The sequence below is a fragment of the Salmo salar genome, chromosome ssa04 (assembly GCF_905237065.1).
Source record: "Salmo salar chromosome ssa04, Ssal_v3.1, whole genome shotgun sequence".
NCBI lineage: Eukaryota > Metazoa > Chordata > Actinopteri > Salmoniformes > Salmonidae > Salmo > Salmo salar.
This window is the reverse complement of record NC_059445.1, coordinates 85,232,142-85,259,836: the sequence shown is the minus strand read 5'-3', so window position 1 is coordinate 85,259,836 and position 27,695 is coordinate 85,232,142. Positions and strand designations below refer to the sequence as shown.

The 27,695-nt window shown below is 43.9% G+C and overlaps 2 protein-coding genes across 2 annotated transcripts in view; one reads left to right on the top strand and one right to left on the bottom strand.

The window, feature by feature from the left end:
* LOC106604009 (ubiquitin-like protein 3) overlaps nt 1-2,340 on the top strand; it is a 41,927-nt gene extending 39,587 nt beyond the window's left edge. Inside the window, exon 5 of the mRNA XM_014198338.2 lies at nt 541-2,340. Within this exon, the coding sequence (XP_014053813.1) occupies nt 541-593 (53 nt within the window). The 3' untranslated portion in view covers nt 594-2,340. The remainder of the gene's footprint in view (nt 1-540) is intronic.
* A 13,686-nt stretch (nt 2,341-16,026) lies between these two features.
* On the bottom strand, nt 16,027-27,091 carry LOC106604014 (olfactory receptor 1500). The gene is made up of 6 exons (XM_014198344.2): nt 26,869-27,091; nt 24,525-24,702; nt 23,236-23,338; nt 17,404-17,607; nt 16,982-17,130; nt 16,027-16,756 (listed from the first exon to the last, which is right to left on the bottom strand). Exons 1-6 carry the CDS (start codon nt 27,089-27,091, stop codon nt 16,612-16,614), a joined length of 1,002 nt encoding a protein of 333 aa, XP_014053819.1. The 3' UTR covers nt 16,027-16,611.
* Between the last annotated feature and the right edge of the window lie 604 nt (nt 27,092-27,695).

Sequence of the window (27,695 nt, the reverse complement as noted above, 5' to 3'; positions counted from 1 at the left end):
TCTTTGAAATGTGTGTTACTGTGTTACTGTGTTACTGTGTTACTGTTACTGTGTTACTTAGTGTTACTGTCACTGTGTTACTGTGTTACTTTTACTTAGTGTTACTGTGTTACTGTTACTGTGTTACTGTGTTACTGTGTTACTGTGTTACTGTGTTTCTGTTACTGTGTTACTGTGTTACTGTGTTACTGTTACTGTGTTACTGTTACTGTGTTACTGTCACTGTGTTACTGTGTTACTGTTACTGTGTTACTGTGTTACTGTGTTACTGTGTTACTGTTACTTAGTGTTACTGTGTTACTGTTACTGTGTTACTGTGTTACTGTGTTACTGTTACTTAGTGTTACTGTGTTACTGTGTTACTGTTACTTAGTGTTACTGTGTTACTGTTACTGTGTTACTGTGTTACTGTGTTACTGTTACTTAGTATTACTGTGTTACTGTTACTGTGTTACTGTGTTACTGTTACTTAGTGTTAAGTGTTGACTCGATTTGTGTTCCTTCTCTGGTCTGACCGTGTGTTGTTGTGTTCCTCCTCAGGTCAGAGAAACAGAGAGAAGACTGGAGAGAGTAACTGCTGTGTCATCCTGTAAATACCCACCTCCCTCCCTCTTTAATCATCCCCCCATCCATCCACCCCCATCACGCCATCCTGGATCCCAACCAACACACTGGCTGTCCTGTCCTGCAGTCTCTCTATCATGCTGCTACACACACACACACACACACACACACACACACACACACACACACACACACACACACACACACACACACACACAGCCACACACACACACACACACACAGCCACACACACACACACACACAGCCACACACACACACACACACACAGCCCACCCATTTATGCTTTGTATCTCACATAGTGCAGCAAAGCATTGACGTGCCTGATAAAAACACACACGTTCTCCTGTGTGTGGAGAGGTTTCCCCCTCTATCACTTCTGTCCTTAAATCTTCCACTAGTTCATGGATGGATAAACTACTGTTTTTTTTTTTTACCTCACCAAGGTTCCAACCAATGACTGAATAACAAACAAACAACAAACCAACCAACCAACAACCTCGTTGTTGTTTGGCCATAATAACATGTCGTTGACTGTGTTTTGACAGTCAGTCCTTTGCTCCTTCTGTCAGATCGCTCATCCTTCCTGAACTAGGAGGAAGAAAGACAGAATGTCCCTCCTCCATCTTTCCTTTTCTCTCTGAACGAGGGTACTAGGAACAAGGAGGAAGAAAGACAGAATATCCCTCTTCCATCTTTCCTTTTCTCCCTGAACGAGGGTACTAGGAACAAGGAGGAAGAAAGACAGAATATCCCTCTTCCATCTTTCCTTTTCTCTCTGAACGAGGGGAAACAAAGACAGAATATCCATCCCTCCTCTCTTTTCTACGACCAAAGTTTAGGGTGTCAATCAAAAACACCTCTTTTAAACATTGGGTAAAATAATATGTTAATTGTGTTAGATAATCCTCTAAGAAAACCAATAGTCCAAACCTCACGATTCGTTTTAAAAGTTATTTGACTTTTTTTTTACCATAGTAGGATGGTCAGAATTAGGGTGACTAAAATCAACAGAGGCCAGAGAAACAAAAAGGGGTCAGAAATCATGAAAATGCCACAACATGGCGTCAGCTAGGCAAGATGCTGTCTGAGAATGGAAGGCTACCTGACAGGATCACTTTTCCCCTTGAACTCATCTTTTCTTTCCAATCCGCAGGACATAAAACCATATAGAAGCAAGATAGATATCGGTTTTGAGACATGACATGTAGTATTTTCATATTTTAGTGTACGCTTTTCATATTCATTCAAAATTTATCTTTTTTTTTGTTCTTTTTTTTTTTTTAAAGATTTTTGACAAAAATGCAAACGAGTCTCTGAAATGCCAACGGAGCACTTGGACGTATACCAAGCTTTTAAATAAAAAATTAAATATTTTCAAATCTTTTTGACATTTAATTCAGCTCGTGTCACGTCTAATTTCGTTTTTTTTCTCGACCTGTAGAAACAACTTGGTAGACGACAACAACCACAACATTTTAAATCCTCAAAAGTTGTTACCACACTCGGCAGAGTGTTTATTATGGATGGATTAGGCTACGAAATCAGACTTAATAATAATAATAATAATATATATAATGAGCGATTCAGAACATGAATAATCATATTTGTCTTGGTAAAATGTATTTTATAACATAAGGAAGTGAAATTTCATGACCAAAAGCGTGTTAGGACATTCTTCATAGTGTAGTTCTCAGTCTTGAACTCTACGATAAGGTAAAGAAACCAATCTGGAATAAAGTGTTATTTTCTCCTAAATCTCCTTTCTCCCTCCTCTCTTCTTCAGCCATTTTTTTGCACAACACTGAACCCCCTTAACCTCTGACCCCCCTTAACCTCTGACCCCCATCCCCCGGCCCCCTTAACCTCTGACCCCCCATCCCCCCGCCCCCGCCCCCTTAACCTCTGACCCCCCCCACCACCCCCTTAACCTCTGACCCCCATCCCCACCACCCCCTTAACCTCTGACCCCCACCCCCGCCACCTTAACCTCTGACCCCCCCCACCACCTATTCCCCCCACCCACCACATCGAAGACCTGTAAAAAGAAAATGTTATTCTATTTTATATTTTTCCAATGGGAATAATATAAAAAATATATATATATAAAAATAAGTTACCATATGTGTAGAATATATTTAATATGAATGTTATATTGAACAAGTTGAGGCCTATAGATCCAGTATCTTAGAGTCTGTGTGTACACCACGGTTAGCTAGCTAGCTTTCTAGACAGTGGATAAAACCGTTACCTTGGTGACAAGGTCTGCGTCCCGCCCCCCCCCCTCCCCTCCGATTGGCTCCCGTTTTCCATATATAGTGCACTACTTTCGACCGTGGCCCATAGAACCTGTGATAGGCTAGCGTCCTGTCCAATGGGTGTACTTGTACATCAAGCTACCTCACGCTCCTGTCTTATGGGTTTTTCTAGCTCAGACAAGGCTACTTACTGACATAGGGCCGGGGTCCAAAGTAGTGCACTATTTAGGGGAAATAAGGTGCCAATTTAGGACGCAGACAACATATTGTACTTTATTAAGCAGCAGAACAGAACCATCCTCCTAATCATTAACCTACAGAACTATTGTAAAACATGTTATAATTCTCTTTTTACTTTCTGTTTTTTATTTATTTAAAATGTCTTTTTTTTTTTTTCAACTGTTCATATAGTTTAATATAATCCTTATTTTTATTTTTATTGTTGTTGCTTTCTTGCAGCACTAGGTCTGAAAGGATACAATCCCAAACTGTATCATATTTCCCTGCCTAGTGCAAAACTTTTGACCAGGACCCATATGGCTCTGGTCAAAAGTAGTGCACTTTGTAGGTGAATAGGATGCGATTTAGGACGTAGCCCAAAGAGTATAGTACCTCTTGCTCAGTGATCAGGGTTTCAAGCTGTACAGTGATAATATTAAAAAGCATTTTTTTTTTCTCAAACAGATTGTAAATAACAGTCATTTAATGCTTCTTCTCTCTTAACTCTCTTCTTAACTTCACATGGAATACATCCATATTTGAAACAAATAAAGATTATTGAAAGTGCATCCAGTTTGATTGATTGATTTAAAAAAAAATGTATTTTATCATTAAAAGTACAAGGTTTCTCCAGCCGGCGACAACGGTACATCACAGGAGGTTAGTGGACGGGCTCGTGGTAATGGCTGGAGCGGAGTGGGTGGAATGGTATCAAATGCATTAAACACATGGTTTTGATGCCGTTCCATCTGCTCCGTTCCAGACTTTATTATGAGCTGTCCTCCCCTCAGCAGGCTCCACTGCACTACAAAATGATGGAGGTTGAAAACACGATAACATACTCCATTTAAAAACAGCAACAGTTTCCTCATTTAGAAGTATAACAGCAGAACAGAGGTCCCTGTTTAATAAGGGTCACCTCGAGAGAGAGAGAAACTCTAATCACACCGATATGCAATTTCTCTGATATTTTTTACGAGACACCTTAGAGCTGTTCTCTGAAGACAGTTTTCAGGTAGCTTGGTGACCCATTCAGGTATCTTGGTAGCTTGGTAACCCATTCAGGTAGCTTGGTGACCCATTCAGGTAGCTTGGTGACCCATTCAGGTATCTTGGTAGCTTGGTAACCCATTCAGGTAGCTTAGTGACCCATTCAGGTAGCTTGGTGACCCATTCAGGTAGCTTGGTGACCCATTCAGGTAGCTTGGTAACCCATTCAGGTAGCTTAGTGACCCATTCAGGTAGCTTGGTGACCCATTCAGGTAGCTTGGTAACCCATTCAGGTAGCTTGGTGACCCATTCAGGTATCTTGGTAGCTTGGTAACCCATTCAGGTAGCTTGGTGACCCATTCAGGTAGCTTGGTGACCCATTCAGGTATCTTGGTAGCTTGGTAACCCATTCAGGTAGCTTAGTGACCCATTCAGGTAGCTTGGTGACCCATTCAGGTAGCTTGGTGACCCATTCAGGTAGCTTGGTAACCCATTCAGGTAGCTTAGTGACCCATTCAGGTAGCTTGGTGACCCATTCAGGTAGCTTGGTAACCCATTCAGGTAGCTTAGTGACCCATTCAGGTAGCTTGGTGACCCATTCAGGTAGCTTGGTGACCCATTCAGGTAGCTTGGTGACCCATTCAGGTAGCTTGGTAACCCATTCAGGTAGCTTGTACCAAGAGTCACATGTATAACCACATTGACACTACACAAGGGCCCATGCCAGTGTCAGTGACGTTTGTCTATCCAGGAATCTAGACTTCCTAGCCAGAAGGCCTACCTCACATCCCAGGTAGCTGACAGTATCTTTGGCAGTAACCACTGTGTCTCCCACCTTGACATAAAAAAAAAACCAGGGGATCTTCCAAGTTTGATCTTGGATCCAAACAGGATTGATTCAGTTTCACCCAGGTGGAAGGACAGCTTATTTTCCCCCGATAGTCATGTACTAACATTTTAGAAAATCTGCGCACTTTTTCAACCAACTGCATTGTGGGACGCAAAAAGAGCAGAATCATCGGTGTAGACAAACAGGAACATGAACAGGCTGCTTTGAAGTAATCGATGTACAACAGGAAGAGGATGGGGCCCATGTACGCTTCCTTGTGGGGATCTCACAGGTAGAGAAAGCCTGTCCACATCCACCGTTTGATTATAGCTCGTGAGATAGTATTTGACCCACCCCAGATGACTGAGGTGTTAAAACACAGGGCTTGTGGTTTGAACAGAAAGATGTATTACTTTACTGCAAAAGGGGTAGACAATCCGTCTTCCTGGAGTGTCGCAGGTCCTGCAGGATTTCGTTCCAACAAGTCACCACACCTGACTAATTGATCGGATCAGTGTTTGTCTAAATTGAACACAGCTGGTCTTCTAGGTTTGATTAATCAAAAAAACATAAAGTGTTTTTTGATTCGGCACTCCGAGGATCAGGGTTGCCTGGTTACCCTTTAGTCTGCCGTGTCGAAAGCCTTTTGGAGATCTAGAATAGGCATTCCAGAACATTCCCCCACCAGTCCACCTCTTTCCTTATGTGGTCAGTTAGGTGGAGTAGGTGTCTGTGGAGTGGAGGACTTCTGTGATCATTACTCCTTACACAGAAAGTACATTGTGCCTTGTTACTTACACACACACACACATCACAAACACACACACACACACACACACGCACACACACACACACACACACACACACACACACACACACACACACACACACACACACACACACACACACACACACACACAGCCCTCTGTTCTCCTGTAGTGCCACTTGGGGAGCGGACAGACAGAGAGACAGAGAGAAGGGATTGGTCCATAAAGTAACAGTACTAGCACTCAGTACACCAATGTGAGTTTGTGTAGTTTCATTACCCCCAAGCCCAGCACAACAACAAAGGACTGGTTATGATATTACACCACTCACTGACTCACTCAGCCCAAACACTGGCCTCATGTACACTGTTTTAGAGCCCAAACACTGGCCTCATGTACACTGTTTTAGAGCCCAAACACTGGCCTAATTTACTCTCTTTTAGAGCCCAAACTGGCCTCATGTACACTGTCTTAGAGCCCAAACTGGCCTCATGTACACTGTCTTAGAGCCCAAACTGGCCTACTGTACACTGTTTTAGAGCTCAAACTGGCCTAATTTACTCTCTTTTAGAGCTCAAACTGGCCTAATTTACTCTCTTTTAGAGCCCAAACTGGCCTACTGTACTCTGTTTTAGAGCCCAAACACTGGTCTACTGTAGTCTGTTTTAGAGCCCAAACACTGGCCTACTGTACACTGTTTTAGAGCTCAAACTGGCCTAATTTACTCTCTTTTAGAGCCCAAACTGGCCTACTGTAGTCTGTTTTAGAGCCCAAACCTGGCCTACTGTACTCTGTTTTAGACACTGTAGAGGTTAACGGTCAGCTAATGACATGACCTTCAGTGAACATCACCCCATTGTGAGGACCATACTAATGTAATCATTGCGATGACCATAATAATCATTGTGCAGCCGATGTTATCCAAGGCAGTGAATGGACAGTATCGACAAGCTATGACGGCAATCCATGCTTTGGTTTTGTTTTCCTGGCACTGTTTACAAATGCTAACGTTTTTTGTTTTTTTTAGCATTTGTGGCACAAATCCAATGCAGGTCATGCTACCTGTGTTAGCACTTTTGGCACATCATGTCCAAATCATCCATAATAGATTTAGTTTGTGTATACTGGTAACTGGTGGGAACACTCAAAGTTAAACTTTTTCTGTCCTCACAAGCAGCATTCACAGGAGTTGCACTGTAGAAGTAGTTCATGGTATCTGGCGCCATCTTCTGGCTACAATATGGCATGACTCTAAATGAGTTTTATAGAGGTAGAGTGTAGCCTCACCTGTTAATTAGACATTATCCATACTGACAAACTGAAATGGTCCACACACACACAGACAGTGCGGTGAAGAAGGCGCATCAGCGCCTCTTAAACCTCAGGAGGCTAAAGAAATTTCAATTTCATATGTATATACTGTATTGTATTCTATACTACACCACTGACTGTTTAAACAGCCATCTCCAGCACATCAGAGGTTGCTGCCTATAGACGTAGATTAGAAATCACTGGTCACTTTAAAGAAATGAAACACAAGCCACTTTAATAATGTCTCTGTATCTTGCATCACCCATTTCATATGTATATACTGTACTCTATACTATTCTACAGTATCTTAGTCACTTTTAATTCTGTGTAAATATTGCATCACCCATTTCATATGTATAAACTGTACTCTATACTATTCTACAGTATCTTAGTCACTTTAATTGTGTGTAAATATTGCCGCTCTGACAGATATATATACTGTATTCTATAATGTGCCACTGTATCTTAGTCACTTTAATTGTGTGTAAATATTGCATCACCCATTTCATATGTATATACTGTATTCTATACTATGCCACTGTATCTTAGTCCAATGCTGCTCTGACATATATGTGTGTATATAGTCTTAATCCATTCCTTACTTAGATTTACGTTAGATATTACCTGTTAGATATTCCTACACTGTCGGAGCTAGAAGCACATAGGCATTTCACTACACACACAATAACATCTGATAAACACGTGTATGTGACCAATTATTTTTATTTTTTTTGAGATTCAATATGCAGGTAGAGTGTAGATTCCCCTGTTATACATTATCCATACTGGTTAAGAGTCAATATGGAGGTAGAGTGTAGATTCCCCTGTTATACATTATCCATACTGGTTAAGAGTCAATATGGAGGTAGAGTGTAGATTCCCCTGTTAAGTCTACTAACCACTGGTCCTGGCAACCCATTTTTACGCACACCTGCGTCTCATCATCAGTCACACCTGGACTTCATTACTCCCTGATTACTTATACTTTATAAAGCACTCTTCTGTTATCAGTTATCAAATTAAATCAAATCAAATTTTATTAGTGACGTGCGCTGAATACAACAGGCCCCTAACCAACAATGTAGTTAACAAAATACCTATAAGAATAAGAAATAAAAGTAACAAGTAATTAAAGAGCAGCAGTAAAATAACAATAGCGAGACTATATACAGGGGGGTACCGGTACAAGCTGTTTAGAAGCCTCTTGGACCTAGACTTGGTGCTTCGGTACCACTTGCCGTGCGGTAGCAGAGAGAACAGTCTATGACTAGGGTGTCTGGAGTCTTTGACAATTTTTAGGGCCTTCCTCTGACACCGCCTGGTATAGAGGTCCTGGATGGCAGGAAGCTTGTCCCCAGTGATTTACTGGGCCGTACGCACTACCCTCTGTAGTGCCTTGCGGTCAGAGGCCACAGTTGCCATACCAGGCAGTGATGCAACCCGTCAGGATGCTCTCGATGGTGCAGCTGTAGAACCTTTTGAGGATCTGAGGACCCATGCCAAATCTTTTCAGTCTCCTGAGGGGGAATAGGTTTTGTCGTGCCCTCTTCACGACTGTCTTGGTGTGCTTGGACCATGTTTGTTTGTTGGTGATGTGGACACCAAGGAACTTGAAGCTCTCAACCTGCTCCACTGCAGCCCCATCGATGAGAATGGGGGCGTGCTCGGTCATCTTTTCCTGTACTCCACAATCATCTCCTTTGTCTTGATCACGTTGATGGAGAGGTTCTTTTCCTGGCACCACACGGCTAGGTCTCTGACCTCCTCCCTATAGGCTGTCTCGTCGTTGTCGGTGATCAGGCCTACCACTGTTGTGTCGTCAGCAAACTTAATGATGGTGTTGGAGTCATGCCTGGCCATGCAGTTATGAGTGAACAGGGAGTACAGGAGGGGACTGAGCATACACCCCTGAGGGGCCCCCATGTTGAGGATCAGCGTGGCAGATGTGTTGTTACCTACCCTTACCACATGGGGGCGGACCGTTAGGAAGTCCAGGATCCAGTTGCAGAGGGAGGTGTTTAGTCCTAGTGTCCTTAGCTTATTGATGAGCTTTGAGGGCACTATGGTGTTGAACTCTGAGCTGTAGTCAATGAATAGCATTCTCACATAGGTGTTCCTTTTGTCCAGGTGTGAAAGGACAGTGTGGAGTGTCTGTGAGTATAACAGAACTGATATGGCAGGTGAAACCCTGAGGACAAACCATCCCACCCCCCAAAAAAATTCAGCCTACCAGAATTTTCAATGGCTATCACTTTTATTACAAGGCCAAGTCCTCCAAGATTGCAGTTCCTAGGGCTTCCACTAGATGTCAACAGTCTTTAGAAAGAGTTTCAGGCTGGTTTTTGGAGAAATTAGCCTGAAATTGTATTTTTTCTAGGTGGCTCCCATTTTAGATGTAGTGTTTCCAAACGCGTGAAGAGAACGTGTTCTTTGGTATTTTTCTCCGGTAAAGACAATAACGATTCTCCGTCTTAAATTTGATCGTTTATTTATGTATTAGGGTACCTAAGGTTTGATTATAAACGTTGTTTGACTTGTTTGGAAAAGTTTATTAGTAATGTTAGGGATTCATTTTGTATGCATTTTGAAGGAGGGAGACCGGTGGATTATTGACTGAAGCGTGCCAGCTAAATGGAGTTTTTATGGATATAAAGAAGGACATTATCGAACAAAAGGACAATTTGTGATGTAACTGGGACCTTTTGGTGTGCCAACAGAAGAAGATCATCAAAGGTAAGGCATTATTTATATCGCTATTTCTGACTTTCGTGTCGCACCTGCCTGGTTGAAATATGTTTTTCATGTGTTTGTATGCGGGGCGCTGTCCTCAGATAATCGCATGGTTTGCTTTCGCCGTAAAACCTTTTTGAAATCTGACACAGAGGCTGGATTAACAAGAAGTTAACCTCTCTAGGGTAGGGGGCAGTATTTGCACGGCCGGATAAAAAACGTACCCGATTTAATCTGGTTATTACTACTGCCCAGAAACTAGAATATGCATAGAATTGTTTGATTTCGATAGAAAACACCCTAAAGTTTCTAAAACTGTTTGAATGGTGTCTGTGAGTATAATAGAACTCATATGGCAGGCAAAAACTTGAGAAGATTCCAAACAGGAAGTGCCCTCTCTGACCATTCCTTGGCCTTCTACACTCTCTTTATTGAAAACTGAGGATCTCTGCTGTAACGTGACACTTCCTACGGCTCCCATAGGCTCTCAGAAGGCGGCAAAACCTTGAATGATGACTTTGCAGGCCCTGGCTGAAAAACAGTAGCGCATTTGGTAAGTGGTCGATCTGAGAACAATGAGACTGGGGGCGCGTGCACGAGCCGACACCATATTTAAATTTTTTCGTCTTTGAACGAAAACAGGGTTTCCCGGTCGGAATATTATCGCTTTTTTACGAGAAAAATCGCATAAAAATTTATTTTAAACAGCGGTTGACATGCTTCGAAGTACGGTAATGGAATATTTAGAAATCTTTTGTCACGAAAGTCGGCGCGTCCCTTCGTCACCCTTCGGATAGTGTCTTGAACGCACGAACAAAACAGAGGCTATTTGGACATAACTATGGATTATTTTGGACCAAACCAACATTTGTTATTGAAGTAGCAGTCCTGGGAGTGCATTCTGACGAAGAACAGCAAAGGTAATGCAATTTTTCTTATAGTAAATCTGACTTTGGTCAGGGCCAAACTTGGTGGGTGTCAAAATAGCTAGCCCGTGATGGCGAGCTATCTACTCAGAATATTGCAAAATGTGCTTTCGCCGAAAAACTATTTTAAAATCGGACATATCGATTGCATAAAGGAGTTCTGTATTTTTTTTTTGTGAACGTTTATCGTGAGTAATTTAGTAAATTCACCGGAGGTTTGCGGGGGGTATGCTAGTTCTGAACGTCACATGCTAATGTAAAAAAGCTGTTTTTTGATATAAATATGAACTTGATTGAACAAAACATGCATGCATTGTATAACATAATGTCCTAGGGTTGTCATCTGATGAAGATCATTAAAGGTTAGTGCTGCATTTAGCTGTGGTTTGGGTTTATGTGACATTATATGCTAGCTTGAAAAATGGGTAGTCTGATTATTTCTGGCTGGGTACTCTGCTGACATAATCTAATGTTTTGCTTTCGTTGTAAAGCCTTTTTGAAATCGGACAGTGTGGTTAGATTAACGAGAGTCTTTAAAATGGTGTAAAATAGTCATATGTTTGCGAAATTGAAGTAATAGCATTTCTAAGGTATTTGAATAACGCGCCACAGGATTCCACTGGCTGTTACGTAGGTGGGACGTCCCACTGGCCCTAGAGAAGTTAACGTGTCCCCAACCGATTGTGTTTTTTGTTTGTTTATTTGCGTTGTTGATAACTTATTTTTTTTTACTTATTTTGTACATAATGTTGCCGCTCTATGCACTCGCTATGTCCGATTTTAAAATAGCTTTTCGGTGAAAGCACATTTTGCAATATTCTAAGTAGATAGCCCGGCATCACAGGGCTAGCTATTTAGAGACCCAGCAAGTTTAGCCCTCACCAAAGTCAGATTTACTATAAGAAAAATGTTATTACCTTTGCTGTTCTTCGTCAGAATGCCCTCCCAGGACTTCTACTTCATTAACAAATGTTGGTTTGGTCCCAAATAATCCATAGTTATATCCAAATAGCGGCGTTTTGTTCGTGCGTTCAAGACACTATCCGAAAGGGTAAATAAGGTTTACGCGCCCGACGCGTTTCGTGACAAAAAAATTCTAAATATTCCATTACCGTACTTCGAAGCATGCCAACCACTGTTTAAAATCAATTTTTATGCCATTTTTCTCGTAAAAAAACGATAATATTCCAACCGGGAAAGCGTGTTTACGTTCAAAGAGAGAGAAAATAAAAACATGGGATCCCCTCGTGCACACGCCTCAGTCTGACGGTCCTCTGATCGGCCACTTACCAAAGGCGCTAAAGTATTTCAGCCAGCGGCTGGAATTACATCATTCAGCTTTTTCCCGGGTTCTGAGAGCCTATGGGAGCCGTAGGAAGTGTCACGTTACAGCAAAGATCCAAAATTTTCAATAAACAGAGCCAAGAAGCCCAGGGAATGGTCAGAGAGGGTACTTCCTGTACAGAATCTTCTCAGGTTTTTGCCTGCCATATGAGTTCTGTTATACTCAAAGACACCATTCAAACAGTTTTAGAAACTTTAGGGTGTTTTCTATCCAAAGCCAATAACGATATGCATATTCTAGTTTCTGGGCAGTAGTAATAACCAGATTAAATCGGGTATGTTTTTTATCCGGCCGTGTAAATACTGCCCCCTAGCCCTAACAGGTTAAACGTCAGCCTTCTTCTCCGGTGCCATGGTTACCATTGTTATCAGGAAGTATTGGTTATGTTTCCTTGTCAGACGTTCGTTATTATTAAACTCACCTACTGCACCTGCTTCCTGACTTCCTGCATCGACATTACAGAATACTACCTCAACAAATGGAAGCAGCAGTTAATCAGAACATCTCCCAGATGGTCAGCGAACAGGGACACCTACTTCGCCAACACCACGACCAGCTGGCACAACTGGGGATGGATGAGGTCCTCCGCTTTCTTCAACGTCTCGACATTCCACGAGGGGCTTCACCTCCAACAAGCGGAGGATGCTCTACCACAAGTCGAGCCAGTACCCAAGCCCATCCAACAGTCCACCCAGGTCAGCTATTCCCGTTTGTCCCTCCCAGACAAATAGGACAGGTCTCCATCCAAATGCTGTGGCTTCCTCATCCAGTGCTCCCTCTATTTTGCTCATCAGATGTGAGCCCCGACCACGCAGAGGTACAAGGTTACCACGGTTATTTTCCTGCTGACCGGATGGGTGTTGGAGTGGGCTACGGCCGTCTGGGAGAGAGGAGAGGTGGAGCTGTGTTCCTATGAGGTGACCATGGCTCTGTTGGGATCCAAAACATTTACGCAAGTCAAAGCTCCACTCACTCTCACCGCGGGACCCAAGCACCAGGAAAGCCTTCCCTTCCTCATCACCGCCTCACCCGTGCACAAAAGCCTCCCGTGGCTCCAACTCCATAATCCCACCATCTCCTGGTAGAGAGGAGGATTACCACCTGGGGACCAGGATGTCGGCCCTGTGTTTTGGGACATAGATGTGGACATCCGCCAGGCTCTGGAGAGGGAACCCGCTCCTGCCTCCTGCTCTCCAGAATGCATTTACGTCCCCACGTGGGTCAGAGATCGCCGCTGGACACCCAGGCATCCCCTGCTGCACTCAATCCCTTTCTGAGAAATACTGGTGGCCCACTTTGGCGCAGGACGTCGCACACTATGTCAACTCATGCGCAGTATGTACTCAATCTAAATCTCCCCGGCACGCTCAAGCGGGTAAATTTCTTCCCTTTCCTCAGCTTCCCTGGTCTCATCGATCCATTGATTTTGTCTCTGATCTTCCCTCTGATGATTCCACCACCATTATGGTGGTTTTGGACAGATTCTCTAAATCATGACGTTTCATCCCTCTCTCTGGTATCCCTACCTCTCTCCAGGTTGCTGAGCTGGGGAGTTTCCTGAGGACTCACTGCCAGGACCGGCAGGGGGAGTGGGCCCCCAGAATTCACTGCAACACTCCTCCACACTCCTTTATTTGACCCTGTTGGTCATCTATGAACATTTGAACATCTTGGCCATGTTCTATTATAATCTCCACCCGGCACAGCCAGAAGAGGACTGGCCACCCATCATAACCTGGTTCCTCTCTAGGTTTCTTCCTAGGTTCTGGCCTTTCTAGGGAGTTTTTCTTAGCCACCGTGCTTCTACACCTGCATTGCTTGCTGTTTGGGGTTTTAGGCTGGGTTTCTTTACAGCACTTTGAGATATCAGCTGATGTAAGAAGGGCTTTAGAAATACCTTTGATTTGATATGATTCCTCCAGGCTGACTCCCTTCCAGTGACCAAAGCTCCTACAGTGGACGAGTGGATCAGCCGTGCAGAAGATGTATGAAACGATGCCCACATGAGACCCCAACGCACCGTCCGCCATCAGAAAGATCAGGCGTTTCCCATGTTCTATCCTGGTGATCTGTCTGCCTGTAAGAAGCTGAGTCCCTGGCCATTGAAGGTCCTCAGAGAGGTCAATGAGGTAACTTACAGATTACAACTCCCCAATAATTACAGGTTCTCACCCTTTTTTCATGTTTTCCATCAGGCCGGTGGTTCCTGGTCCCTTGGCTGATGCCCTCGCCCCACGACACCATTCCGCCTCACTTGGACATCAAGGGGAGCCCTGCCTATGCCGTAAGATCATCCTGGACTCCCGACGTCGTGGGGGTTGGCTCCTGTACCTGGTGGACGACGTCATCTGAGAATTCCACCTTCGCTGTTCCGGACCGGCCTGCACTTCGCACACCTGCATCTCATCCAGTTGCGACCCGTCATTTTGGGCCCCACATTTGTAGCCCCTGTTTTACATGTTATTTAGGCATGAATATATGTCACATATCAGTTTGCAAACAATGTAAAATTACGTCAAATCACGTTATATCTACAGTAGCTTTGATTGGACTGATCATGTCAATGTCATACTTTCAAAATCTTAGCTATCCGTCATCATGAATCAAGTCGACAATCTACTGGCAAATCTTTTTTTTATCCTTGTCATATGAAGATAAATTATATATAAAACATATCGGTGCTCATTGGACATAAACATTACACAAGTTGGAAATTGCAAATTCAACAATGAGTGGTTTCGAAAGAACCAGTTGCTAACTGCAAGCATTGTAAAGCAATCACTAACCTGCTATCCAGTGGAGTGGGTGTGTGGTCCCAAGTCTGGGTTTAAGGGTCTCTTTTCCAAGCTTAAAATGATAAACATTCAACAATTGCAAAAATAAAAAATAAAAAATCTAGCTCCGACTTGGAAAATGCATTTAGAAATGTGTAATTGTAAGTCAGGAACTCAGGCCTCTTTCTAGAGCTACGACCCGAAGATCTCTGATGTCATCATGATTCAACCTTGTTTTTTCCAGAGTTGCCAGTTGTCTTGAAAGCGCCATAAATCCAGAGAATGACAGAATTTGAAAAAGTTTGATGACAAATTTTGCCCACGAAGGACCACCGCGCCACCTTCCTGTTCAAGTGAGCACAGCACAGCAAGGTGAGTCCAAAAATGTATTCTATGCTGCTGCATAAATAATGTAATATTCCAGGGAGATATGTATACTGTAGCTAAGAAGGTAATATTAAGTGTATGTTGTGTAGTAAGCTGTTAGTAGCCCATGTGCCTCACCCAAATAATTTGGTCTATTTTCCCCCCTTCATTTCGCCTACTATTCTGACTTGGTGGTGCACATGTAGCCTATAACCTGTTCTGGAGAAATGTACTCATTGAATATTGTAAGAGCTTTCATTGTCTGTTTATATGCCCCCTTTATTTATCCAACAGCTCTGACTTGGTGTACAGGGAGAATACTGTAAGAATGGCCCATGTTCTGAATTCTGTCGCTGTACATTTCAAAAGTGCTGAACAAATAGTTATATTGACTACATCCATCTTAGCTAGCTCATCAATGTCTTAATCAAAATTATGGATTGCCTCATATCTGCTCATTGTTCCCTTATGCCATAGTTTGTACATCTCAATTGTCAGTAGAAACCACATTTGTTTAAGCAAGTCAGCCATATCAGCTATGTTTTTTAAAAGGCAGTAAATTAGGTTGAATGAACTGTTTCGCTGCCAGACAAGGCTCCGCTGATAGCCAGGAGTAGCAGTTGTAAGGTGTTGGCACTCCGCTGTTGGGACAGCTTTATGTAGGCTTAACCGTTTGTGGGCACAGTTTGGCACCGTTATAGTGCAATGAATGTTTAGTGTTGTGTCGTGTAGTGGCTTTGCTGGCATGCTTCCACAATTGTTTTGTTTGTTTTTCCCACCAAGACTTACATGCTAAAATCATCATCAATCACACCTGGACTTCATTACTCCCTGATTACTTACCCTTTATAGAGCTTCTGTTATCAGTTATCAGGTAGTATTGGTTCTGTTTCCTTGTCAGACGCTTCTCTTGTTTTGTATCGTTCTATGTTCGTTATTATTAAACTCGTTAACTGCACCTGCTTCCTGATTCCCTACGTCGGCATTACAACTCCCCTGTTTATTACACATTATCCATACTGGTTGAGAGTTAATCAGACAGCACAATTAACTGGCTTGTTTAAAATTAGATTTACTATTTGTTATGATACTATATAAAATACAAATAAATGCTATTTTTTCAGAATGCCAAGTGTCATCTCCGTCATATCCATTGAGAATAGTAATATCTAACAAAGCCGGAGCAATAAGACCAGTCAGAAGCCGATGCCATAAGTCATATTTTAAAGATGAAACAGATATATATTTTTTTTACACTGATACAGAACCACATCTGAGTGAGTCTCATCTAGTGATAACAGCTACAGAGTTGCGTTGTCTGTTCAAAACGTAACATGTTATAACCCTGTATTAACATGTTATAACCCTGAATTAACATGTTATAACCTAACCCCTCATCTAGTGATGACAGGCAGGATGTTGTTCTTCCAGCCCTGTCCCCAGCACCCCAGGATGGCTATCCTACTCATGTTATAACATGTTATATAACCCTATAACCCCCAGTGTGTGGTATCTCATCTAGTGATAACAGCCACAGTGTTGGGTTTACGCGGTTCTGTCCGGCTGTTCCCCCAGCCCTTTCTCCAGCGTCCCAGGATGGTTCTGATTTCCTTGGTCCTGAAACAGTAGATGAACGGGTTGGCCACTGGAGGGAACAGGCTGTAGAATAGAATACCAACTTCAGAACAAGTTGACTTTATCAGTTGTTCACAGAAATACATTTTTCTCCTCTCCCCTTTTATCCACCCCCCCCTGAGAAACACACACACACCCCTGGAACAGGTTTATTGTCCGTTTGATTTGAACGGAAATTGGTATTCTGTCTTTTCCCCAACCCTTTTCCCCAACCCAATGGCGCACCTCTCTAATCTGTGGTCTACCTACCTACAGATGAGGCTGAGTCCGACGCGGAGGTCAGGGGTAATTGTCAGGTTGGGCATGTAGGGCGTGGAGTAAACTATGAAGCGCGGGATGTAGTAGATAATAATCAGACATCCCTGAGTACCACAGGTAGAGAAGGTTTTCCGTCTGCCCTGGGTTAGAGAGGAGAAAGTTGGAGAAAATCACTCAGTGGGTTAGGGTTAGGACAGAGAGATGCAGTGGGTTAGGGTTAGGACAGAGAGATGCAGTGGGTTAGGGTTAGGGGTTATGGTTAGCGGTAGGGCTGGGGTTAGGGTTAGGGGTTAGGGGTTAGGGTTAGGACAGAGTAGTTGGAATTAGGGACACAGGCAAGACAAGACCCCACCCCCTCCCTCCCTCCCCTCCAACCCATCCAGCCCCCACCTTCCACACATCCTGTCTCTGACCTGTGCGTTGGCCATGCGCATCACGGTGACGATGATGCTGACGTAGGAGAAGATGATAAGGGAGAAGGGGACGAGGAGGACAAACATGGCCAGCCCATAGGAGCTATTATTGATCACCACCATGTTGGAACAGGACAGCCTAGTCAGTGCTATAGCATCACAGTAGGCATGAAGGATACGGTTGGGACCACAGAACGCCACTTTCTGGGAGATAAAAACAAACAAAAGTCATTGTCAATGTCAACCCAGCCCAGATCCCAAAGAGCACCGTAGGTTCTAAAGATCAGGTAGGGTTCACACAACACTACTTTCTGGGAGGTGAAGCTTGGAAAAGTTTAAAGGGGATATGAGATATATATCATTCCCAATCAATAAGATTCATTTATAGGCCTTTTTACACCAGCAATGTCCATTAAAAGACTAATATAGATCACAAAGAGCAAACAGAATCAGAGTGTCAAGGAAGTGGGTTAAGTAGTAGTTTCCGGTCACAACTTGTAGACTTGTTTACGTGCCGCTGTGCGGTTTGTTGTTAACTTTGCTACCTGCCAACTTTAACGGTTTTTACCTTTTAATTACCGTTTTATATGAAAAAAAATTCCCTCGCTCAAATTTTTTCATTACACTTTTACACCCCGGACGCTTTATCTGGACGTAGTTCGTCAGGATCTCCACCAGCCGAAACTAAGTAGTAACATTAACGTTATGCCTTCTAATTGCAGTTGCTGTACTCATAATATACAGGAGAACGATCACCTTAGGGTGAGGATAGCTGTGCTGCAAGCCCAGCTTCAGACACAATCGTTAGGCAAAGGTCATTTAAGTGTAGAAAAGGATGAAACAGCGTCTGTGCCACCAATAATTGAAGATAGTAGTATAAATCCCCTTGCACAGTCCCCGCAGCCGGACAACTTTCTCATGGCTTCTGGAAGGAAATGCTGCAGGAATGCTCAACCGGTGTCGCCCATTCAGCTGATAGAAACTTTCAACCGGTTCTCCCCATTAAGAAACGGGTCGGAGTCAGGCCGAGCCTTCTCTGATCACTCCTCCTCCCGTTACGGGGTCTGAGACGCCGATATCTCCCGCCATTGGCTCTGACAAATTGAAAACCCTAGTCATTGGCAACTCCATTACCCGCAGTATTAGACTTAAAACGAATCATCCAGCGATCATACTCTGTTTACCAGGGCGCAGGGCTACCGACGTTAAGGCTAATCTGAAGATGGTGATGGCTAAAGCTAAAACTAGCGAGTGTAGAGAGTATAGAGATATTGTTATCCACGTCAGCACCAACGATGTTAGGATGAAACAGTCAGAGGTCACCCAGCGCAACATAGCTTCAGCGTGTAAATCAGCTAGAAAGATGTGTCGGCATCGAGTAATTGTCTCTGGCCCCCTCCCAGTTAGGGGGAGTGATGAGCTCTACAGCAGAGTCTCACAAATTAATAGCTGGTTGAAAACTGTTTTCTGCCCGTCCCGAAGATAGAATTTGTAGATAATTGGCCCTCTTTCTGGGACTCACAAACAGGACCAAGCTTGGCCTGGTGAGGAATGATGGCCTCCATCCTAGCTAGAGGGGTGCTCTCATCTTATCTATGAACAAAGACAGGGCTCTAACTCCCCTAGCTCCACAATGAGATAGGGTGCAGGCCAGGCAGCAGGCTGACTGAAACATGGCTTAAGCCTGATGAATTTACTGTGTTAAATGAAGCCTCGCCTCCTGGTTACACGAGTGACCATATCCCCCGCGCATCCCGCAAAGGTGGAGGTGTTGCTAACATTTGCGATAGCAAATTTCAAATTACAACAAAAAAGGCTGCGTTTTCGTCTTTTGAGCTTCAAGTCATGAAATCTGTGCAGCCTATTCAATCACTTTTATAGCTACTGTTTACAGGCCTCCTGGGCCATATACAGCGTTCCTCACTGAGCTCCCTGAATTCCTATCGGACCTTGTAGTCATGATAATATTTACATTTTTGGTGACTTTAATATTTTACATGGAAAAGTCCACAGACCCACTCCAAAAGGCTTTCGAAGCCATCATCGACTCAGTGGGTTTTGTCCAGCATGTCTCCGGACCTACTCACTGCCACTGTCATAATCTGGACCTAGTTTTGTCCCGTGGAATAAATGTTGTGGATCTTAATGTTTTTCCTCATAATCCAGGACTATCGGACCACCATTTTATTACATTTGCAATCGCAACAAATAATCTGCTCAGACCCCAACCAAGGATCATCAAAAGCCGTGCTATAAATTCTAGGACAACCCAAAAATTCCCAGATGCCCTTCCAGACTCCCTCCACCTACCCAAGGATGTCAGAGCACAACAATCAGTTAACCACTTAAATGAGTAACTCAATTTAACCTTGCCTAATACCCTATATGCAGTCGCACCCCTAAAAACAAAAAACATTTGTCATAAGAAACTAGCTCCCTGGTATACAGAAAATAACCGCACTCTGAAGCAAGCTTCCAGAAAATTGGAACGGAAATGGCGCTCCACCAAACTGGAAGTCTTCCGACTAGGTTGGAAAGACAGTACCGTGCAGTATCGAAGAGCCCTCACTGCTGCTTGAACCTCCTATTTCTCCAACTTAATTGAGGAAAATAAGAACAATCCAAAATGTTTTTTTGATACTGTGGCAAAGTTAACTAAAAAGCAGCATTCCCCAAGAGAGGATGGCTTTCACTTCAGCAGTAATAAATTCATGAACTTCTTTGAGGAAAAGATAATGATAATTAGAAAGCAAATTACGGACTCCTATTTAAATCTGCGTATTCCTCCAAAGCTCAGTTGTCCTGAGTCTGCACAACACCACCAGGACCTAGGATCAAGGGAGACACTCAAGTGTTTTAGTACTATATTTCTTGACACATTGATGAAAATAATCATGGCCTCTAAATCTTCAAGCTGCATACTGGACCCTATTCTAACTAAACTACTGAAAGAGCTGCTTCCTGTGCTTGGCCCTCCTATGTTGAACATAATAAATGGCTCTCTATCCACCGGATGTGTACCAAACTCACTAAGCCAAACCTTGACCCAGACAATATAAAAAACTATGGCCTATATCAAATCTCCAATTCCTCTCAAAAAATGTTTAAAAGCTGTTGTGCAGCATCTCACTGCCTTCCTGAAGATAAACAATGTAAACAAAACGCTTCAGTCTGGTTTTAGACCCCATCATAGTGCTAAGACTGCATTCGTGAAGGTGGTAAATCACCTTATAATGGGGTCAGACTGAGGCTCTGCATCTGTCCTCGTGCTCCTAGACCTTAGTGCTGCTTTTGATACCATCGATCACCACATTCTTTTGGAGAGATTGGAAACCGAAATTGGTCTACACGGACAAGTTCTGGCCTGGTTTAGATCTTATCTGTCAGAAAGATATCAGTTTGTCTCTGTGAATGGTTTGTCCTCTGACAAATCAATTGTACATTTCGGTGTTCCTCAAGGTTCCGTTTTAGGACCACTATTGTTTTCACTATATATTTTACCTCTTGGTGATGTCATACAGAAACATAATGTTAACTTTCACTGCTATGCGGTTAACACACAGCTGTACATTTCGATGAAACATGGTGAAGCCCCAAAAAATGCCCTCCCTGGAAGCATGTGTTTCAGACATAAGGAAGTGGATGGCGGCAAATTTAGCATTTTTAAACTTGGACAAAACAGAGATGCTAGTTCGAGGTCCCAAGAATCAAAGAGATCTTCTGTTGAATCTGACAATTAATCTTGATGGTTGTACTGTCATCTCAAATAAAACTGTGAAGGACCTCGGCGTTACTCTGGACCCTGATCTGTCTTTTAACCTGTTTGGGATAGGGGGTAGTATTTTCATGGCCGGATAAAAAACTTGTCTTTAAAATTGTGTAAAATAGTCATATGTTTGAGAAATTGAACTTATAGCATTTTTAAGGTATTTGTATTTTGCGCCACGCTCTACCATTGGATATTGGTGAGGCTTACAGGTACAAACATATCAAGACTGTTTTCCATCTTCGTAACAAAAATCAGGAACTTTCTGTCCAAAAATGAAGCAGAAAAATTAATCGATGCTTTTGTCAGGGATTAGACTACTGCAATGCTCTACTTTCTGGCTACCCAGATAAAGCACTTAATCAATTTCAGTTAGTGCTAAACATGGCTGCAAGAATCTTGCCTAGAACCAAAAATGTGATCATATTACTCCAGTGCTAGCCTCTCTACACTGGCTTCCTGTTAAGGCAAGGGCTGCTTTCAAGGTTTTACTGCTAATCTACAAAGCATTACATGGTCTTGCTCCTACCTAACTTTCGGATTTGGTCCTGCCGTACATACCTACACATATGCTACGTTCACAAGACGCAGGCCTCCTTATTGTCCCTAGAATTTCTAAGCTAACAGCTAGTGTCAGGGCTTTCTCCTATAGTGCTCCAATTATATGGAAAGGTCTGCCTACCCATGTGAGAGATGCAGACTCGGTCTTGGTCTCGACCTTTAAGTCTTTATTGAAGACTCATCTCTTCAGTAGGTCCTAAGATTGAGTGTAGTCTGGCCCAGGAGTATGAAGGTGAACGGAAAGGCACCATATGTTGGCGGTTGAAGATATCACTCTAGTGGTGTGGGGGCTGTGCCTTGGCAAAGTGTGGGGGTTATATCCTGCCTGTTTGGCCCTGTCCGGGGGTATCGTCGGACGGGGCCACAGTGTCTCCCGACCCCTCCTGTCTCAGCCTCCAGTTTTTATGCTGCAATAGTTTATGTGTCGGGAGGCTATGGTCAGTCTGTTATATCTGGAGTATTTCTCCTGTCTTATCTGGTGTCCTGTGTGAATTTAAGTATGCTCTCTCTATTTATCTCTCTCTCTCTCTTTTTCTCTCTCTTTTTCTCTCTCTCTCTCTCTCTCGGAGGAGGACCTGAGCCCTAGGGCCATGCCTCAGGACTATCTGGCCTGATGACTCCTTGCTGTCATCATTCCACCTGGTCGTGCTGCTACTCCAGTTTCAACTGTTCTGCCTGCGGCTATGGAACCCTGACCTGTTCACTGGACATGCTACCTTGTCCCAGACCTGCTGTTTTCAACTCTCTAGAGACAGCAGGAGTGGTAGAAATACTCTGAATGATTGGCTATAAATAGCCAACTGACATTTACTCCTGAGGTGCTGAACTGTTGCACCCTCTACAACCACTGTGATTATTATTATTTGACCCTGCTGGACATCTATGAAGATTTGAACATCTTGGCCATGTTATGTTATAATCTCCACCCGGCACAGCCAGAAGAGGACTGACCTGGTTCCTCTCTAGCTTTCTTCCTAGGTTCCCCGGCCTTTCTTGGGAGTTTTTCCTTGCCACCGTGCTTCTACACCTGCATTGCTTGTTGTCTGGGGTTTTAGGCTGAGTTTCTGTACACTTTGTGACATCAGCTGATGTAAGAAGGGCATTATAAATACATTGATTGATTGATTGATTGATTGATTGATTGATTGATTGAAGGAACAACTCCCTAGGAGGAGGACAATTTGAGAGGAACCCGACTTAAAGGCTCATAAGCCCATCCCCTCCTGGGATGCATCGATGAGGCAGAGTCCATTTGGTGTTATGATTCTGAACAGTCAGAGATTTAGCAACAATAATACTAGGTCTTGTTTTGAGGTGTTTTGACTGATGTTACGTCCATGCTAACGTGGCTGAAATTCACTACCTAGCTATCCAAACAACTGTAGTGATGTATTTGAGTGACAACAATTGTTCATTTTATGTGCAATTCATTTGGAGACTAAATTTACTTTCCCCAATTGTGGCACACATGCTAAACAACCAAAACATCTACATCATGACAGTACCCTGCTGAAGTCTACGGTGACGATGGCAGGTGCCACTTGGGCTGATATCCAGGAGAAGACTGTCAGACCACTCATAGTCCGGTTGGTCATCAACATAGGATATCTGGAGAGGAGAGAGCAGGGGATGGAGGGAGAGAGATGGGGAAGAGGAAGGTATGGGGGAGAGAAGAAGAGGGAGAGGGAGAGGGGGGAGAGAAGAAGAGAGAGAGATGGGGAAGAGGAAGGTATGGGGTAGAGAAGAAGAGGGAGGGAGAGAGAGAGAGAGAGCGAGAGGGATGGGGAGAGGGGGAGAGAGAAAGAGGGATGAGGGAGAGAAGAAGAGAGAGAGATGGGGAAGAGGAAGGTATGGGGGAGAGAAGAGAGAGAGAGCGAGGGATGGGGAGAGGGAAAAGAGGAAGGTAAAAAAGACGAGGATGGGGAGAGGGGGAGAGAAGAAGAGAGAGAGATGGGGAAGATGAAGGTATGTGGGAGAGAAGAAGAGGGAGAGAGAGAGAGAGAGAGAGCGAGGGATGGGGAGAGGGGGAGAGAAGAAGAGGGAGAGAGAGAGAGAGAGAGCGAGGGATGGGGAGAGGGGGAGAGAAGAAGAGGGAGAAAAGAGAGAGAGAGCGAGAGGGATTGGGAGAGGGGGAGAGAAGAAGAGGGAGAAAAGAGAGAGAGAGCGAGAGGGATTGGGAGAGGGGGAGAGAAGAAGAGGGAGAAAAGAGAGAGAGAGCGAGGGATGGGAAGAGGACCAAAAAAATAACAAATTCTCCCAACACACTTGTATGTATTTTTCATCAATGACATCATAATTCATATTAATGAGATATTGTTGTTGTTGGTACCTGATAGCCAGGTACCGGTTCATAGCCAAGGTTATCATGATGAGAGGGTTAAGGTTAGGGGTAGGGGGAATAGGCGACACCTGGTCAGTTGTACAACTGAAAGCCTTCAACTGAAATGTGTCTTCCGCATTTAACCCAACCCCTCTGAATCAGAGAGGTGAGGGGTGCTGAATTTATATAGATCTATGTTACCTGAGAGGGTGACAGATAGCCAGGTACCGGTCCATAGCCATGGTCATCATAATGAGAGAGTTAGGGTTAGGTTTAGATAGATCTATGTTACCTGAGAGGGTGACAGATAGCCAGGTACCGGTCCATAGCCATGGTCATCATAATGAGAGAGTTAGGGTTAGGTTTAGATAGATCTATGTTACCTGAGAGGGTGACAGATAGCCAGGTACCGGTCCATAGCCATGGTCATCATAATGAGAGAGTTAGGGTTAGGTTTATATAGATCTATGTTACCTGAGAGGGTGACAGATAGCCAGGTACCGGTCCATAGCCATGGTCATCATAATGAGAGAGTTGAGCGTTCCGAAATAGTGGATCATTTGTTCCTGGAACATACAGGTATGGAATGAGATCCTCCCGTCGTCCCACCACCACCGAGCTATCAGATTGGGAAGGGCCACTGTGGCAAAACCTGGAGAGGTGGGAAGGGGAGAGGAGGGGGGAGGAGAGGTGGGAAGGGGAGGAGAGGTGGGAAGGGGAGAGGAGGGGGAGGAGAGGCGGGATGGGGAGAGGAGGGGGAGGAGAGGCGGGAAGGGGAGAGGAGGGGGGAGGAGAGGAGGGAAGGGGAGAGGAGGGGGAGGAGAGGCGAGGAGGGGGGAGGAGAGGCGGGAAGGGGAGAGGAGGGGGAGGAGAGGCGGGAAGGGGAGAGTAGGGTGAGGAGAGGCGGAGGAAGGGTTGGGAGGGTGAAGGAGGGTGAAGGAGTCCACGTTAGACTACTGAGACACAGACAGGTAGGGAAGGAGATCATCCCGTTGTCCCACCAGTATCGGGGCAATCAATGTGCAAACACTCCTCCTGTGAAAACACTCTGGACCTCTAGTTGTAGCCACTGACTCAGCAACGCTGCTAAAATTCTCATGACCTTTCTTAGATGGAAATAATCACTGACTGATAAGAGATTTTTGTACATGACTGTGATATCAGAGAGGGACTCTCCACGTGATTAAAGGAGGGAGGTATTGGGACACATTTTAAACAGCACACTCTTTCTCTCATCAGCTCTCCTCTCTCTCATTGATGTCTGCGCTCAGCGAGACACGTTTAAACTCCCTCGGCAGTCACATTGGGGAAGGAAGGAGCAAGAGAGAGTCCACATTTAAAAAGAACAGACGTTCTAACATGACTCCATTTTCTGACAGAACCAGGCTGAGTATATTACCTTAATCTGACAGAACCAGGCTGAGCATATTACCTTAATCTGACAGAACCAGGCTGAGTATATTACCTTAATCTGACAGAACCAGGCTGAGTATATTACCTTAATCTGACAGAACCAGGCTGAGTATATTACCTTAATCTGACAGAACCAGGCTGAGTATATTACCTTAATCTGACAGAACCAGGCTGAGTATATTACCTTAATCTGACAGAACCAGGCTGAGCATATTACCTTAATCTGACAGAACCAGGCTGAGTATATTACCTTAATCTGACAGAACCAGGCTGAGTATATTACCTTAATCTGACAGAACCAGGCTGAGTATATTACCTTAATCTGACAGAACCAGGCTGAGTATATTACCTATATCTGACAGAACCAGGCTGAGCATATTACCTTAATCTGACAGAACCAGGCTGAGTATATTACCTTAATCTGACAGAACCAGGCTGAGTATATTACCTTAATCTGACAGAACCAGGCTGAGTATATTACCTTAATCTGACAGAACCAGGCTGAGTATATTACCTTAATCTGACAGAACCAGGCTGAGTATATTACCTTAATCTGACAGAACCAGGCTGAGTATATTACCTTAATCTGACAGAACCAGGCTGAGTATATTACCTTAATCTGACAGAACCAGGCTGAGTATATTACCTTAATCTGACAGAAACAGGCTGAGTATATTACCTTAATCTGACAGAACCAGGCTGAGTATATTACCTTAATCTGACAGAACCAGGCTGAGTATATTACCTTAATCTGACAGAACCAGGCTGAGTATATTACCTTAATCTGACAGAACCAGGCTGAGTATATTACCTATATCTGACAGAACCAGGCTGAGTATATTACCTTAATCTGACAGAACCAGGCTGAGTATATTACCTTAATCTGACAGAACCAGGCTGAGTATATTACCTTAATCTGACAGAACCAGGCTGAGTATATTACCTTAATCTGACAGAACCAGGCTGAGTATATTACCTTAATCTGACAGAACCAGGCTGAGTATATTACCTTAATCTGACAGAACCAGGCTGAGTATATTACCTTAATCTGACAGAACCAGGCTGAGTATATTACCTTAATCTGACAGAACCAGGCTGAGTATATTACCTTAATCTGACAGAACCAGGCTGAGCATATTACCTATATCTGACAGAACCAGGCTGAGTATATTACCTTAATCTGACAGAACCAGGCTGAGCATATTACCTATATCTGACAGAACCAGGCTGAGTATATTACCTTAATCTGACAGAACCAGGCTGAGTATATTACCTTTATCTGACAGAACCAGGCTGAGCATATTACCTATATCTGACAGAACCAGGCTGAGCATATTACCTAAATCTGACAGAACCAGGCTGAGCATATTACCTAAATCTGACAGAACCAGGCTGAGCATATTACCTATATCTGACAGAGCCAGGCTGAGCATGATGATGTACATGGGTTTCTGCAGGCTGCGCTCCAGGGCAAACAGCACCACCAGCAGGAAGTTCCCCACCACCGTGGTCACATAGACGAAGAAGAAGAACCAAGCCACCAGGTGGAAGAAGGATGGATGGAGCCCCGGGAAGCCAACGATCACAAACTCTGACACACGTGTGTAGTTGTCATCTACCTCAAACATACTGTATTGGGGAAGGTAGGGGGAGGGAGGGATGGGGAGAGACAGAATCAGAGAGAAAGCCTCTCATACATGAAGATAGATAGAGCCACTAAAGCCACGTCCTGAAATGGTTAACTACTCAGTTAAAATTGTTTCAGCTGCAGGAGAGAGGGAGGGAGAGAGGGAGGGAGAGAGAGAGATGTTGAAGACCTTGTATGATCTCTCTCCATCCTTACCTCCCACGTAACATACATGAAGTGACACAAATATTAAAAGACAGCCTACATCTCTCCATCCTTACCTCCCTCCCAACAAGAGCCCCCCAGAGGTGTGTGGCGTGTCCCGCTCTGTACCTCCCAGCCTTATACCCAGCATGCCCTTTTGACAAGACAGCCAACAGCCAATAAAAAACCTGCCCTCTGCTGATGTCACTGTTGTCACTCCACTCATGTCCGTCATAGAAATTTTCATCCCCGGCCACCCCTCTCTAGGGCTGTGCAAGTCTTCTCTATCTAAACAGATATGGTGTAATGTGAACACGGTGTAATGTGAACATGGTGTAATGTGTAATGTGAACATGGTGTAATGTGAACATGGTGTAATGTGAACACGGTGTAATGTGAAC